Below are 14,081 nucleotides of genomic sequence, written 5' to 3' on the forward strand. Positions count from 1 at the left end.
CTGTAGTACGGGGACACCAAAAACAAAACCCGCTGCCCTCAAGTCAATCCCGGCTCATAGCGACCCTATAGAACAGAGTAGAACTGCCCCATAGAGTTTTCAAGGAGCACCTGGTGGACTTGAACTGCCAACCTTTCAGTTAGCAGCCCTAGTGTTTAACCATTAGGCCACCAAGTTGGGGATGGTGGTGGGGACTTGGGAAGCCCCCAGTTTCTCAACCTTGGCAGTCACTAATGATCTTTTGGGTTGGATAATTCTTTGTTGTGTGTCGGGAGGGTGAAAGAGGTGGCGCAGGAGGGGTGGGGAGCTGTTCGGTTCACTGTAGGATGTTAGCAGCATCCCTGGCCTCCACCCGCTAAATGCCAGTATCCCCCCATCTCAGTTGTGACAACTAAAAATGTCCTCAAACACCGCCAAATGTCCCCTGGTTGAAAATCACTGGGCTTAGCTCCTTGTGGAGGACAGTTCTCTGCTGAGGCCTTCTCAACCCCCTCCCCCATACCCTCCCCTCCCCTACCTACCGCTTGCCACCCTCCCACCACCAGGTCCTCACACCCCTCCTCACCTTCTCTCACCACCTCCACTCATCCTTCAGAATGGAGGATGGGGGAAGGGAAAACCCTGCACTGCAGCCACCAGCCACAGCTTCAGCTTCCTCGATCCCCTTCCTTGAACCGTGTCTGCAGTGTCTCCATCACAAACACCTGGGGGGCTCATAACAGACCAGCTTCCCGGGCCCATACCAGACCCCTGCACCAGGGTCTCTGGAGGTAAGGCCACAAACTCAAGGGGGTTCTCAGGCAAACAAAAGTTTGAGAAGGCAGTTCTCTGGTGCAGTTCCCAGCTCATTACCTGGGTATTTAAAATGCTCACTCGCCCCCCCCCACCCCGAATCTGAGGAGGTTACCTGGCTGTGCCAGGTCACAGGCAGGGAAGACCCCAGAAGCAAAATGAGAGCCCTATGTCCTAAGCACCAATGTCAGGCAGAAGAGTCGGCTCAGAGCTAGTCTGACCCTCCTACTGTGTTTTGGAATCACTGAGAACAGGAAGGACTGGGACTGCTTAAACACGGAAATCCATGCCTTAAGTACCTGAATCACCACTGTCTTGTTCCTTCCTTAGTGTTTAACCGCCCCCCGCCCCCCACAAAAGGAGCAGGAAAGAATATGAGTACAGAGGTGTTCGGCACGGCAGGCTTAGTAATTGAGGTTCTGTCTAATGGTGGTGCTGTCAGGTGCCGTTACGTCGGTTCCTATTCATAGCGACCCCAAGTCCTTAGCTGCATTCTTTGCTTTCTGTCATAAACACACTCACCCTTGTAAAATCATGAATGATCGAATTCTTTGCGGGGGGAGGGACGACCCTCCAAAGTAAACCAGTGGCATCGAAGTGAAACAGATAGTTTTAATAAAAAGTTTATGTTACTGTGCTATTTGCCAATTTGGAGAATCTCCGAGATTCTTTGGGTACCCTGACAGTGTCAATTTCTCTGACAGGCTCTGTAATAAACAAAGGCCCTTGTGTCACAGCACCCTCTAGTGGGCCCCGAAAGCTGCCATCTTCCAGTCCCAGCACAGGAGGTAGGAGGTGCCAGAGAGTCCAAGAGGGAGGTCAGCACGGATCTCTGACAAAGAACAGAGAGATGCCTGAGCCTGGGGCTCTCTGCCTGGCTCTTCACACCCTCCCCTGGGTGGCCTTCTCCCCTCCTGGCCTTCTGCTCTCAGCCCACACCCCCTGGATTACATGTGAGTGGGACCAAGAACAAACCAAGGCTCGGTTTGAGGTTTTGATGGGATACTTGACTTGGCTTTGTGTCCTCAGAGGGAAGGCAGCTGAGCAGTTGTGGTGGGATCAGAAGCTCGTGCCCAGCCGTGATGCGTCTTTGGGAAGGGAGAATGGCCCCAGGCTGGGTCGAGGGATGGAACAAGGGCAGGCAGGAAGAGGGAGCCCTGTCTGCTAGCTGGGTCGGACCAGGATGTCAAGGTGAAGCCGTAGACTTCTCCCTGCTTCTAAAGCAAGTTCCTTCCTGCTCTACCTCATCCAAATGTCACAGACCCGTTGTTCTTAAGTGCCGTCGAGTCAATTCTGACTCATAGCAACCCCATGTGTTACGGAGCAGAACTGCTTCACAGGGTTTCCAAGGCTGTAATCTTTACTGAAGCAGATCACCCGGTCTTTCTTCTGTGGAGCTGCTAGGGGAGTTTGAACTTTCAACCTTTTGGTTAGCAGCACTTAAACGTGCCACCAGGGCTCCTGTCATGGACCTAACCGTAGATAAATGACTCCTCTCCTGATGCCTGCCTTCAAGGTAAAAAAATAACCCAACCTCTCTCAGTTATCTTCTGTTCAGCTATGCACTGGCAAGCAAGAAGCACTGAACTAACAGAAGGACCCTGCTGGCCAAGAGGCTAGGAAGGAATGGACCACAGCAATGCCAGCATGGGACCAGCCCTCAGAGTGGGGTGGCTGGGGTAAGGGATGCAGGAAGAACCACACTGCTCGTTCTTTCCAGAGGGGGCGCCATATCCAGGCAGTGGAGGGGACTCTAGAAATCCCCGCAGAGTGGGTGTGAAGCGGTTGTGTGTCAACTAGGCTGGGCCGTGATTCTCAGTGGTTTGGCAGTTGTATGATAGATGATGTGATCACTTCCATGACGGGATCTGCTGTGAGGAGTCAATTAGTTGAAAGAGAGCTTCCTTGGGCATGTGGCCCACATCTAATATAACTGGACATTCTGGCAAGGCTCATGGGCTTTTTGCTCACTCTGGATCCTGCAGCTGGCTCCTGTCTGTCTGACCTCTGGTTCTTGGAACTTGAGCTAGCAGTTTACCTGTGGCCTTGCCTGCCAATCCATCTTGGGATTCATGATCTTTGCAGCCTGTGAGCTACACCCCTGCTGTCTGACCTACCGATCTTGGATTCGCCAGCCCCTGCAGCTATGTGGATCAGGAGCCTCCTCTATCCTGACTCACGGACTTGGGATGTTCCAGCCTTTACAACCGCATGAGCCATCTCCTTGGTACAAATCTCTCTCTCTATATATATATATATTTATACGCTTTACTGGTTTCACTCCTCTAGAGAACCCAGCCTAAGACAGCATGTTTTCAAGGTGCTGTAGTAGCATGTAAGCGCTTCATTCCTTTTTATTGCCAAATAATATTCCATTGTACGGCTTTACCATATTTTATTTATCCATTCATCAGTTGGTAAAACAGTTGGGTTGTTTCCACTCTGGACATTATGAATAATGCTGCCATGAACATTCAGGCACACGTTTTCGTGTGGACACATTTTCATTTCTCTTGGGTATATATGCCTAGGAATGGAACTGCTGTATCATATAGCAACTAACCTTTCGAAGAACTGCCGAACTGTGTTCTAAAGCTGCTGCACCATTTTACATTCCCACCAGCTGTGTATGGGGACCTCATACCACCAAGAACCAAGAGCCAGCAGAATAGCATGTCCTTTGGACCTGGGGTCTCTGTGCTGAGAAGCTCCTCAGCAGGGAAGATGACAACGATCTTTGCCCAGAACTGACAGAGAAAGCCTTCCCCTGGAGCTGGCACCATGAATTTGGACTTCTACCCTCCTAGACTGTGAGAGAATAAATTTCTCTTTGTTAAAGCCATCCACTTGTGGTATTCCTGTTATAGCAGCACTAGATGACTAAGACAGTGGGCGACAGGGCAGCAGGGCTTAAGAGAAAGTCCATGACTGGGCCAGAAGGGCCTGGGTCTTTGACTCACGGAATCTCATAGAGCTAAGTTGCTAGATGTTGTTAGCTGCGATTGAGTTGGCTTGGACTCATGGCAACAGAATGAGACGTTGCCTGGTTCTGTGCCATCTTCATGATCGTTAGCTTGAGTCCATTTTTGTGGCTATTGTGGTTGGTAGGGGGTGATCCCTAATTGCTCAGGGTTGTGGTAAGGACTTAATGACATGGTTTGTGTCAAGTTCTGGAACAGAAAAGGTACTCAGCAAATGTTTAACACCCAAAAGTAATGTAAGTGGAAACAGAACAATTTTGAGATGTTCACCAGGCTCCTTCTCCGGCTCTTTCCCATCTTAACGGCGCTGGCCTTCTCATACCCCTCAATTCTTCTCATTGCCCCCAGTTTATTTCTGAGAGAGATGGACGAGCTCCCTGCTGCCACTCCTGCAGAGAGGCCTAAAAGGGGTGAAGGGTGAGCGCTGATGGGGGAGAAGAAAAATGGCCTACCCCCTTCTTCAACCTGACACCCCCTGTGTTGCTGGAAAGTAAAGGAGGTCAGGAGAACAATCAGGAGCTAACAGTGAGCACGGCGCCCTTGCCTTGGGTTATCCGATCTCATCCTCACAACACCACAAGGAGGGGGGTATGACTGAGGCTATTTCCACCTCAGAGATGGAGAGAAGAGCCCCAGACCTGCCCCTGAGGGGAGGCGGCCAGTCCCCCATGGCTAGCAGTGTGAAATCTAAATTCTGTCGAGGCCTCTGAAACCGTGGTGCCCTGGCTGTCTGACCTTACCCACCACTCCACCTTAGCTGTTCCTGAAATCCTCCGGGTTCACCCACCGTTGGGCCTCTGCTCCTGCCTCCCTCAGCTCCGGCATGCCCTGCCCTTTTCTCCACAGCTCCCTCTCTATTCCTCTTTGTCTTCCCACCCACAGCTCGGAGGAGCCTTCCTCTAAGGCACAGCCTGTTTTTATGACCCCTTCCTAGAGTTTGTGATTGGCTGCTAACCTAAAGGTGCCCAACCAGCGGCACTGAGAAAGTAAGTCCTGGCTGTCTGCTGCTATAAAGATTTAAAAGAAAAAAAACTGTTGCCACCTAGTACAAGTCAAAAAGCCCTGTGGAGCAGGTCGACGCTAACCCACGGGGTTACCATAAATCGGACCGGCTCCACAGCGACGGGTTTGAGTTCTGGTCCCCAGAGTCCACCGCGTTCCCGCCTTATTTCGCGGGTCCGAAGGCCGCCCTCTCGCGCGCCCGGCTCGCTTCTCCCCGTGCAGTGGCGGCAGCAGGGCTACAAGGTCACTCCTCCTGTGCGGCGCCCCCGGCTCCTCCGCGCCCCCTGCTGCGCTCGCTGCTCCGTGCCTCCCCGTGGCGGCCCTCGCCGCGCGCTCCCGGCCCGTCGTGACCCAGCCAGCCGGCCACCTGCAGGGCCGAGGGCGGCAGGGGCTCACCGGCCAGGGGTCCCGGACGGCCGTCCACGCGTTGGCGAGGGCCGAGGATCCAGGGCGCGCGCAGCGGACACCTGGGGACCGGCCCGGCGAAGCGCACCGCGGGGTCTCCAACCGCCCGGACGGCCATAGCTCAGCACGGAGGGAGTGAAGCCGCCGCCTCCCCTAGCCCCGAACTGGGAGAGGGGCGCGTCCGGCAGAAGGCCGGGTTTACCGATGTCCAAGGCCGACCGGCCCTCCGAGAGGGGTTCACCCAGGCGACCCGCGGGGCTGCGCCAGCTGCGGACCAGCTCCCTGGGGCCAGGAGGGGCGGGGGGCGAGCCGGGGAGGGGCGGGATCAGGAAGAGGGAAGGGGTGGGGGAGGAGCGGGGGGAAAGAGGAGAGGGGCCCCGGGGAGGGGGCGGGGCCGAGGGTTAGGCGGGGAGGGGGGAGGGGTGAAGGGGCGGGGAAGGGGAGGGGCGAGGGGGAGCGCCCTGAGAGGGGGTGGGGCCGGGTGACAGGAGGGGAAGCCCGGGAACGCGGTGCTGAGGGGCCGGGGGCGCGGGCCGGCAAGAGGTGGGGGAGGGGAAAGAGGAGGCGCGTCGGGGGAGGGCCCGGGGTCTAGGGGGCGGGACCAGGGGGCCGAGGGGCAGTCGGGGGCGCGTGACGAGCGGCCCGGGTGCCCAAGTGGAAAGGTTTGGGAGAGGGAGCGGGGGCGCGTGGGAGGGGCCGGGGGAAGGGGAGGGCGGGAAAGGGAGGGGCAGGGAGTTCGGGGGCGGGGGAAGGGGCGGGGGCGTGCCGGAGGGGGTAGGGGCGTGTGGGCGGGGGAAGGGGGAGGGGAGGGGCAGGGAGCTCGGGGGCGGGCTCGGGCGGGGGAAGGGGCGCGGGCCGGGGAGGGGGCGTGTGGGAGGGGGCAGGGGCGGGGCAGGGGCGGGGCAGGGCCCTCGGGGGCGGGGGGAGGGGCTGCCGGCCGGGGAAGGGGCGTGCGGGAGGGGTGGGGGCGCGGGCCGGAGACGACGGGCGTCGGCCGAGTAGCGGAGCGCGCGGGAAGAGGTCGGGCAGCCCGAGGAGCCGGAGCGCGCGGCGGGAGGCGGAGGGCAGCGCGCCGCGGGGGGGGGCGGCCGGGGGACGGGGGGCGCCATGGGGCCGCCGCGGGGCAGCAGAGAGGGCCCCCGGGGGCCGTGAGGGGCTGGCCGATCACAGGGCGGGGGCTGCGGGCCATGGCGCCCCGTGCCGCCGCTCGCCTCGGCGCCACCCCGGCTCGGCCGGGCGCCCCCGAGATGCGCCCCGGAGCCTGCAGAGCGGCAGCGAGTGCGGAGGTAGGGTCGGCCGGCGGCACCCCGGGGAACGACAGGGGGGCCGGAGGAGGTGGCCCGCCGAGCGGGACCAATGGGGAGGGGACTCTGCCGCTGCAGCCGAACAAAGCTCGGAGCGAGCGCCTGGGGGCGCGGGGTGACTTCGCGGGGCGCGGGAGTGGGCCCCGCATTCTGTGCGCTCGCGCGTTTGTGCGTGCAGAGCCCGGTGTGTGTGTGGGGGGGGGACCTGAGATCTGGGGTTACAAAGAGGCGAGGTGGGGGAAGCAGCCAGCGGAAGGTAAACGCGAGTGACCTTATCTCTCCACTTTCCCCTAAGGATGGAGTTGGGAGCCATGCAGCCCAGAGGAAGTCTCTTAAGAGAGGATGTGCTCGTAGTTAGGAGGGTCACAGCTGGGGTAAGACCCGGAATTTTTTGCGAGGATTAGAAAGTCTGGAGCCAGACCCCGCCCTCGGGGAGGGGGGCGGGGAGCCGGGCAGAGTCCTTTGACCCTGCCATCCAGCCGCTGGGGGAGGATCAGGCTGGCTGTGTTTCTCGGGTGTGACTCCGCGAGTGTGATAGCGGGCTCTGGTGATAGGCCACAGCAGGCACCTCACTGTCTTCTGTTGCTAAGGTCTCAGACCATTTGTAGTTAGTACACCAAAACCTGTTGCCGTCAAGTGTTTCCGACTCATAGCAATCCTATAGGACAGAGTAGAACTGCCCCATGGGGTTTACAAGGAGGGGCTGGTAGATTCGAACTGCTGACCTTTTGGTTAGCAGCCATAGCTCTTAACCACTGTGTTACCAGGGCTTTGATTAGCGTGTAAGAGAACAAAACCCTTCCTCCCCACATCCTGCAACATCAGACACTCAAAACAGTGGATTCGGGGAGTCTTTGGGGTGGGTGGTTTGGATGGAGCAGTATTCTGAGAGCAAGTCAGGGCCAAACAGACCCTGCTTGAGGGAGGGCGATGAAGAGGCTGGCAGGGAGGCTGTCTCCAGTTCTTTTATTGTGGAAGATTCTGACCCTATGTGTATCCCGTGTTTATCCAGTTAACAAGGCTGGGCACTAGAGACGGTGCTGAAAGGACACACAGGGCCCCTACTTCCCAGGAGCACACCCTCCTGGGCGTTGTTGGGAGCCGTTGATTGGATTCTGTCTCATAACAACCCCATGTGACATCATAGAACTGCCTCATAAAATTTCCAAGGCTGTCATCTTTATGAGTGCATCGCCTGGTCTTTTCTGTTGCAGAGCTGCTGGGTGGGCTTGAGTGCTTAACCACTGTGCCACCAGGGCTCCTTCCTAAGAGAGTTAAAAAAAAAAACTATAAACCCATTATCTTTGAGTCAATTCCGACTCATAACAACCTTATAGGATGGAGTAGAACTGCCCTGTATGGTTTCCAAAGAGCAGCTGGTAGATTCCAACTGCCGACCTTTTGGTTAGCAGTCAAGGTAACCTACCAGGGCTCTCCTAAGGAGGTAATCAAGCAAAAATCCCAGTCTGGCCTGGCCTGGCGGTGCGTGCTGCAGACCAGAGCTGGGGAACCAGAGAGGCACTGCTGTGGGAAGGCCCATGGGATGGGCAATGCTCACCTGACCCTGAGGGATGGATGGATAGGTGTACCGGCAAACCTCTTCACCAGGAAAGCAAAGCAGGGAGGGTTGTTTTGTGCAAAGTCACCAGGAGAGAGCATTGGGGCGAGGGTGGGGTGATACAGCCTGTCACAAGTGAGGTGGGTGCATAGGGGGCGGTGAGACGGCCCTCGAAGTTGGGTGAGGGCCTCTGTGAAGGAGGAGTTCAGAGCAGGTGGCTGGATGGAGGCTGGGAGGCCTGAGGTGGGCCCTGCAGGCCCCAGGCCAGAATTACTGCAGAGCAGAGAGGAAGGAAGGAGCTTCGGTGGCACAGTGGTTAATGCTTGGCTGCTAACCAAAAGGTCGGCAGTTCGAACCCACCAGTCGCTTGGTGGGAGAAAGAGCGGTATGCTTCCGTAAAGATCTGCAGCCTTGGAAACCCCAGGGGGCAGTTCTACTCTGTCCTGTAGAGTGGCTGTGAGTCAGATTTGCCTTGACGACGATGGGTTTTTTGGCTTAGAGATGAAGGAGGCGGAGGTGGGAGAAGACGGAGTGGGCCTGGAGGTATTTAGGAGGTAGGACCTGGCGACTGATTTGGCAGGTGAGCAGGTGTGAAACCCAGTGCCTAAAAGCCAAGGCGAAAGCAAAGCAAAAGGAGCGGCTGTTTTGAATGGCCCTAACTGAGCAGATTACAACACTTGGACAATGAATTTGGCTCTGAGTTTTCTGGCAGCTTAGGGACAAACAAAAATGCGCTGGATTGCATAGTTTTGGCTTTCTGACAACAAAAAGCATACAAATTAATTTTCAGAACAAAATTTTTCCTGGAATTGAGCTCAAATGGGAATTTGTCGTGTGGAACTGTAGATAATGGTTGAAGAGTGATGTAGAAAAAATGCTGTCGTTGGTGTGACATTGTTGGTGGAAAGCTCCAGGTCCTCATGACTGTGCCTGTACTGGCTCCGTATTGTGACTTGGGGACCGCACTGTGCCTCTGGGAGGGGCTGTGTGTCAGCTCGGGTCGGGGGCATGGGTAGCTAGGGCTCGGGGCCCTGAGGATGGGTCCTCTACAGGGGACAGTGGCCACCCAGTGTAGGAAGATGTGACACTCCCCTCTGTAGCTGCAGAGAGCACAGCCTCCTGGGTGCCCTACCACAAGGGGAGATGGGCACATCAGTGCAGCCTGTGGTGGGTGGCTGAGGCATTGTCCGTACCCCAAGGGTGCTGGAAAGGTTACCCCCAGAAACCCTGACTAAAGCAGGGTGGCAGGGAGAGTGGGTCCAGTATATTAGGGTTCAGTTTGGGTTGGAAGTCCACTTCCCAAAGTGGTGCAGGCCAGGGTCTTTGTGCCCCAGGCCCTGATGTTGAGCCTTCTTCTAAGGGCGTGAGGAGAGGTGGGACTCGGGAGACTGGAGACGCTCTCCCAAGTGAGGCCAGGAGGCTGGGAACGTTGCAGAACAACGTCCTGGAGGCCCCGAGGAGCCTGGAGTGCCAGGATAGCGGCAGGTCTGCAGGCCCAGTCACCAGGCACCTGGCTGGCCTGTTCCATCCTGCGGGACCAATGTCAATGGGTTGCTGATGTGCCCTTTAAAGTACAAGCTCTTTCTTGCTGACTATGTCAGTAAAACCAGTTGCGCTTGAGTGGATTCTGACTCATGGTGACCCTGTGCTGGTAGAGTTTTCAGTGGCTGTAATCTTGCAGAAGTAGATTGCCACACTTTTCTTCTGAGGCTCCTCTAGATAGACTTAAACGGCCAGCCTTTCAGAGAGTAGCCAGGCGCATTAACACTTGCAATACCCAGGGCCTCCCTTACTAACTGGGTTGTTATCTCCTGTCAAGTCAGCCTCCGACTCACGATGGCCCCGTGCACAACAGAAGATTGTCGTGATCCATGGGGTTTTCTTTGGCTGATTTTCACAAGTAGATCACCAGACCTTGTCTTCCTAGTCATTCTTAGTCTGGAAGCTCCACTCAAACCTGTTAAGCATCATGTTGTTGTTAGGTGCTGTCGAATCCGTTTCAACTCATAGCAACCCCATGTAGAAGAGAATGAAATACTGCTCCGTCCTGCGTGGTCTTCACAGTGGTTGCTGTGTTTGAGCCCATTGTTGCAGCCAATGTGTCAATCCACCTCCTGGAGGGTCTTCCTCTCCTTTGCCAACCCTCCACTTTACCAAGCATGATGTCCTTCTCCAGGGACTGGTCCCTCTTGACAACGTGTCCAAAGTATGTGAGACGACGTCTCACTATCCTTGCTTCTAAGGAGCATTTCAACTGTACTTCTTCCAAGACAGGTTTGTTTATTCTTCTGGCAGTCCATGGTATAGTCAACGTTCTTCACCAACACCATAACTCACAGGTGTCAGTTCTCCTCCTTTCTTCCTTATCCATTGTCCAGACTTTGCATGCAGGTGAGGCGATGATTGAAAACACCATGGATTGGGTCAGACACACCTTAGTCCGCAAGGTGACATCTCGGCTTTTTAACACTTTAAAGAGGTTTTATGCAGCAGATTGGCCCAGTGCAATACTTTGTTTGATTTCTTGACAGTTACATGACTGATTTCTTGGACATTGATTGTGGATCCAAGCAAAATGAAATCGTTGACAACTTCAATATTTTCTCTGTTTATCATGATGTTGCTTAGCGGTCTGGTTGTGAGGATTTTTTTTTTTTTTAATGCTGACGTGTAATCTATACTGAAGGCTATAGTTTTTGGTCATCACTAAGTGCTTCAAGTCCTCTCCTCTTTCAGAAAGCAAAGTTGTGTCATCTGCGTATCGCAGGTTGTTAATGGGTCTTCCTCCAACCCTGATGTAACACGGTGCATCATATCGTCCAGCTTCTTGGATTATTTGCTCAGCATGCAAATCGAATACGTATGGTGAAAGGATACAATCCTGATGCACACCTTTCTGGACTTTAAACCGCGTAATACCCCTTGTTCTGTTCAGATGACTGCCTTCTTGGTCTACACACAGGTTCTGCGTGAGCACGATTGAGTGCTCCAGAATTCCTCCTCTTTGAAATGTTATCCATAATTTGTTATGATCCATGCAGTCAAATGTCTTTATGTTACTGGTATTCTCTGCTTTCAGCCATGATCCGTCTGATATCAACCATGATATCCCTCATTCCACGTTCTCTTCTGAATCTTGCTTGAATTTCTGGCAGTTCCCTGTCAGTGTACTGCTGCAACCGCTTTTGAATGATCTTCAGCAAAATTTTACTTGCACGTGACATTAACGATATTGCTTGATAATTTTCAACTCTGTTGGATCGCTTTTCTTTGGAATGCACATGAATATGTGTCTCTTTCAGTCGGTTGGCCGAGTAGCTGTCTTCCGAATGTTTTGGCATAGACGGGTGAGCGCTTCTAGACTTGGGTCTGGTGGTTGAAACATCTCAGTTGGTACTCCATCAGTTCCTGGAGTCTTGTTTCTCACCGATACCTTCAGTGCAGCTGGGGCTTCTTCCTTCAGTACCATTGGTTCCTGATCATATGCTACCTCCTGAAATGGTTGAGTGACCAATTCATTTTGGTACAGTGATTCTTTCATCTTCTTTTGATGCCTCCTTACAGCATATAATATTTTCCCCATAGAATCCTTCAATATTGTAACTTGAGGCTTGGTTTTTTTCATCAGTTCTTTTAGCTCGAGAAATGTCAAGCGTCTTCTTCTTTTTTGGTTTTCTCACTCCAGGTCTTTGCATATTTCATTATAATACTTGACTTTGTCTCTTTGAGCCACCTTTTGAAATTTTCTGTTCAGCTCTTTTACTTCATTTCTTCCTTTTGCTTTAGCTACTCTGCGTTCAAGAGCAAATTTCGTAGTCTCTTCCGACATCCGTTTTGGTCTTTTCTTTCCTTTCTGTGTTTTTAATCACCTTTTGCTTTCTTGACATACGATTGTCATTGATGTCATCCTACAGCTTGTCTGGTGTTCGGTCGCTGGTGTCCGCTGTGTCAAATCTATTCTTGGGATGGTCTCCAAGTTCAGGTGGGATATGCTGAAGATCGTAGCCCCTCCCAAGTGTCCACGGACAGATGGGTGGATGCTGCGCATGAGGGCCACTGGCCAGAACAGAACCTGTGTCAACATCTTAAATTAACTGTGAGTATGAGACTCAACCCTCCAATCAGGTTTCTTAACATATTTTATTTCAGGTGCACATTAGAATACACGTTTAAATGCCAGGGGGTGAGGGAAGCATTTAAAAAAGGACTAATGCCTGGCCCCGCCCTAGACCAGTAAGATCAAAACCTCCGAGAGTGGCTCCAGTATCCTTGTTCAAAGGTCCCTGAGAATTTTCAGGTACAGCCAAGGTAAGAGTGGTGTTGTGACAACCGTGTCATGTGGCCTGTGGTGAGTGTAAAGGAGCCCAGTGGCCCAGTGGCCCAGTGCTCAGCTGCTAACCAAAAAGTCGGCAGTGTGAAACCACCCGCCACTCAGTGGCAGAAAGATGCAGCAGTCTGCGTCCATAAAGACTGTAGCCTGGAAACCCTACGGGGCAGTTCTGCTCTGTCGTGCAGGGTCACTATGAGTCAGAATCAATTTGACAGCAGCCAGCTTGGTTTTGGTTTTAGAAGGCTCATTACAATGAAGGGTGTAGACCTCAGATTCCCAAAGCAAGGACCCCGTTGAATTTAAAATTAGGGAGCCTATTACTCGTGGTGAAAACACTTAGCTTAAAGAGTGTTCAGGTCTAAAGCCATCTAGAACATCGGGAGTGGTCAGGGACACACTGAGGTCTAGGTGAAGTGTTTTTTCAACAGAGCTCCTAAAAGCACAGTCGTGACGCTTCTGCAGCGAGAGATGCCTGGGGTGACGCTGTCATGTGCAGTGCTCCACCTTAGTCATGGCTGTGAGAAGCTTCAGCACAGTTCTCTCTTGGCTGGGAACCTAAGCCTGCCACTCTTGAGTGCTGAGCCCCTGAGCTCTAGGTTTCTTTCAGCTTCCCTCCTCATATTCAAGTGTGTTTGTTCTCTAACACACATCTTCCAGGTTGGAAAGAAACAGAAAAATAGTTTCCAATTTAACATTCACAAAGGCTCAGTCTAAAGAATCTCTAAGGGTAGAATTTCAGCAACTCTGGCAGAATACTTGGGGAGATATTTTGAGGCTCATGCTTTTCTAGCAGCCCTCAAAGCCACCATGCAGGCTGTTTTAGTTATCTAGTGCTGCTATAACAGAAATACTACAATTGGATGGCTTTTTTTTTTTTTTTTTAGTGCTGCTATGACAGAAGTACTACAATTGGATGGCTTTAACAAACAGAAGTTTATTTTCTCACAGTCTAGGAGCCTAGAAGCCCAAATTCAGGGTGATAGCTCCAGGGAAAGGCTTTCATTCTCTGTCGGCTCTGGGGAAAGGTCCTTGTCATCAATCTTCCCCGGGTGAGAAGCTTCCCAGCGCAGGGACCCTGGGTCCAAAGGTCCTGCTATTCTCTTGGCTTTTGTTTCTCGATAGTATGAGATCCCCTTGTCTCTGCTCACTTCTGTCTTTTTTGTCTCAAAAGAGATTGGCCTAAAACACAATCTAATCCTGTGTTGAGTCCTGCCTTATTAACATAACTGCTGCTAATCCCACCTCGTTAACGCCATAGAGATACAATTTACAACACATATGAAAATCACATCAGATGACAAAATGGTGGACAGTCACACAATACTGGGAATCATGGCCCAGCCAATTCATACACCTATTTTGGGGGGACAAAATTCAAACTATGACACAGGCAGTCCTTTCTCTGGCCATGCGCCCTGTTGGCTTGGCCACCCCCACTGTCTCTGGAACCTCAGGTGCTCTTTTCTGGAGCCCGAGGGCATGGGCTGTCTCACAGGTACTCATGAGTGACCGAGGCTGACCCCTGCTGTGCCTGTGTCACAAGGCTCTCCACTGCCCCTCCCAGCCTGCGCTGCCTCTACCCCAGGCCTTTGGGGGGCCTCCTTTGTTCCTTCCAGGGGTCACCTTGCAGCTGACTCAAGGTGGAACACTCCTCCCCTGGCATGGCCGTGGGTTGTATTTCTTGGAGTCTAATGAAAACCTCTTTTGTG

At 53.5% G+C, this 14,081-nt stretch overlaps 1 protein-coding gene across 1 annotated transcript; it reads right to left on the bottom strand.

Moving 5' to 3' along the window:
- Window positions 1-5,019: 5,019 nt before the first annotated feature.
- Window positions 5,020-9,226, bottom strand: LOC135232288 (uncharacterized). Its single transcript, XM_064290361.1, has 5 exons — window positions 9,175-9,226; window positions 8,074-8,292; window positions 5,667-6,696; window positions 5,383-5,462; window positions 5,020-5,300 (listed from the first exon to the last, which is right to left on the bottom strand). Exons 1-5 carry the CDS (start codon window positions 9,224-9,226, stop codon window positions 5,020-5,022), a joined length of 1,662 nt encoding a protein of 553 aa, XP_064146431.1.
- Between the last annotated feature and the right edge of the window lie 4,855 nt (window positions 9,227-14,081).

Source organism: Loxodonta africana, chromosome 8 (genome assembly GCF_030014295.1).
Source record: "Loxodonta africana isolate mLoxAfr1 chromosome 8, mLoxAfr1.hap2, whole genome shotgun sequence".
Taxonomy (NCBI): Eukaryota; Metazoa; Chordata; class Mammalia; order Proboscidea; family Elephantidae; genus Loxodonta; species Loxodonta africana.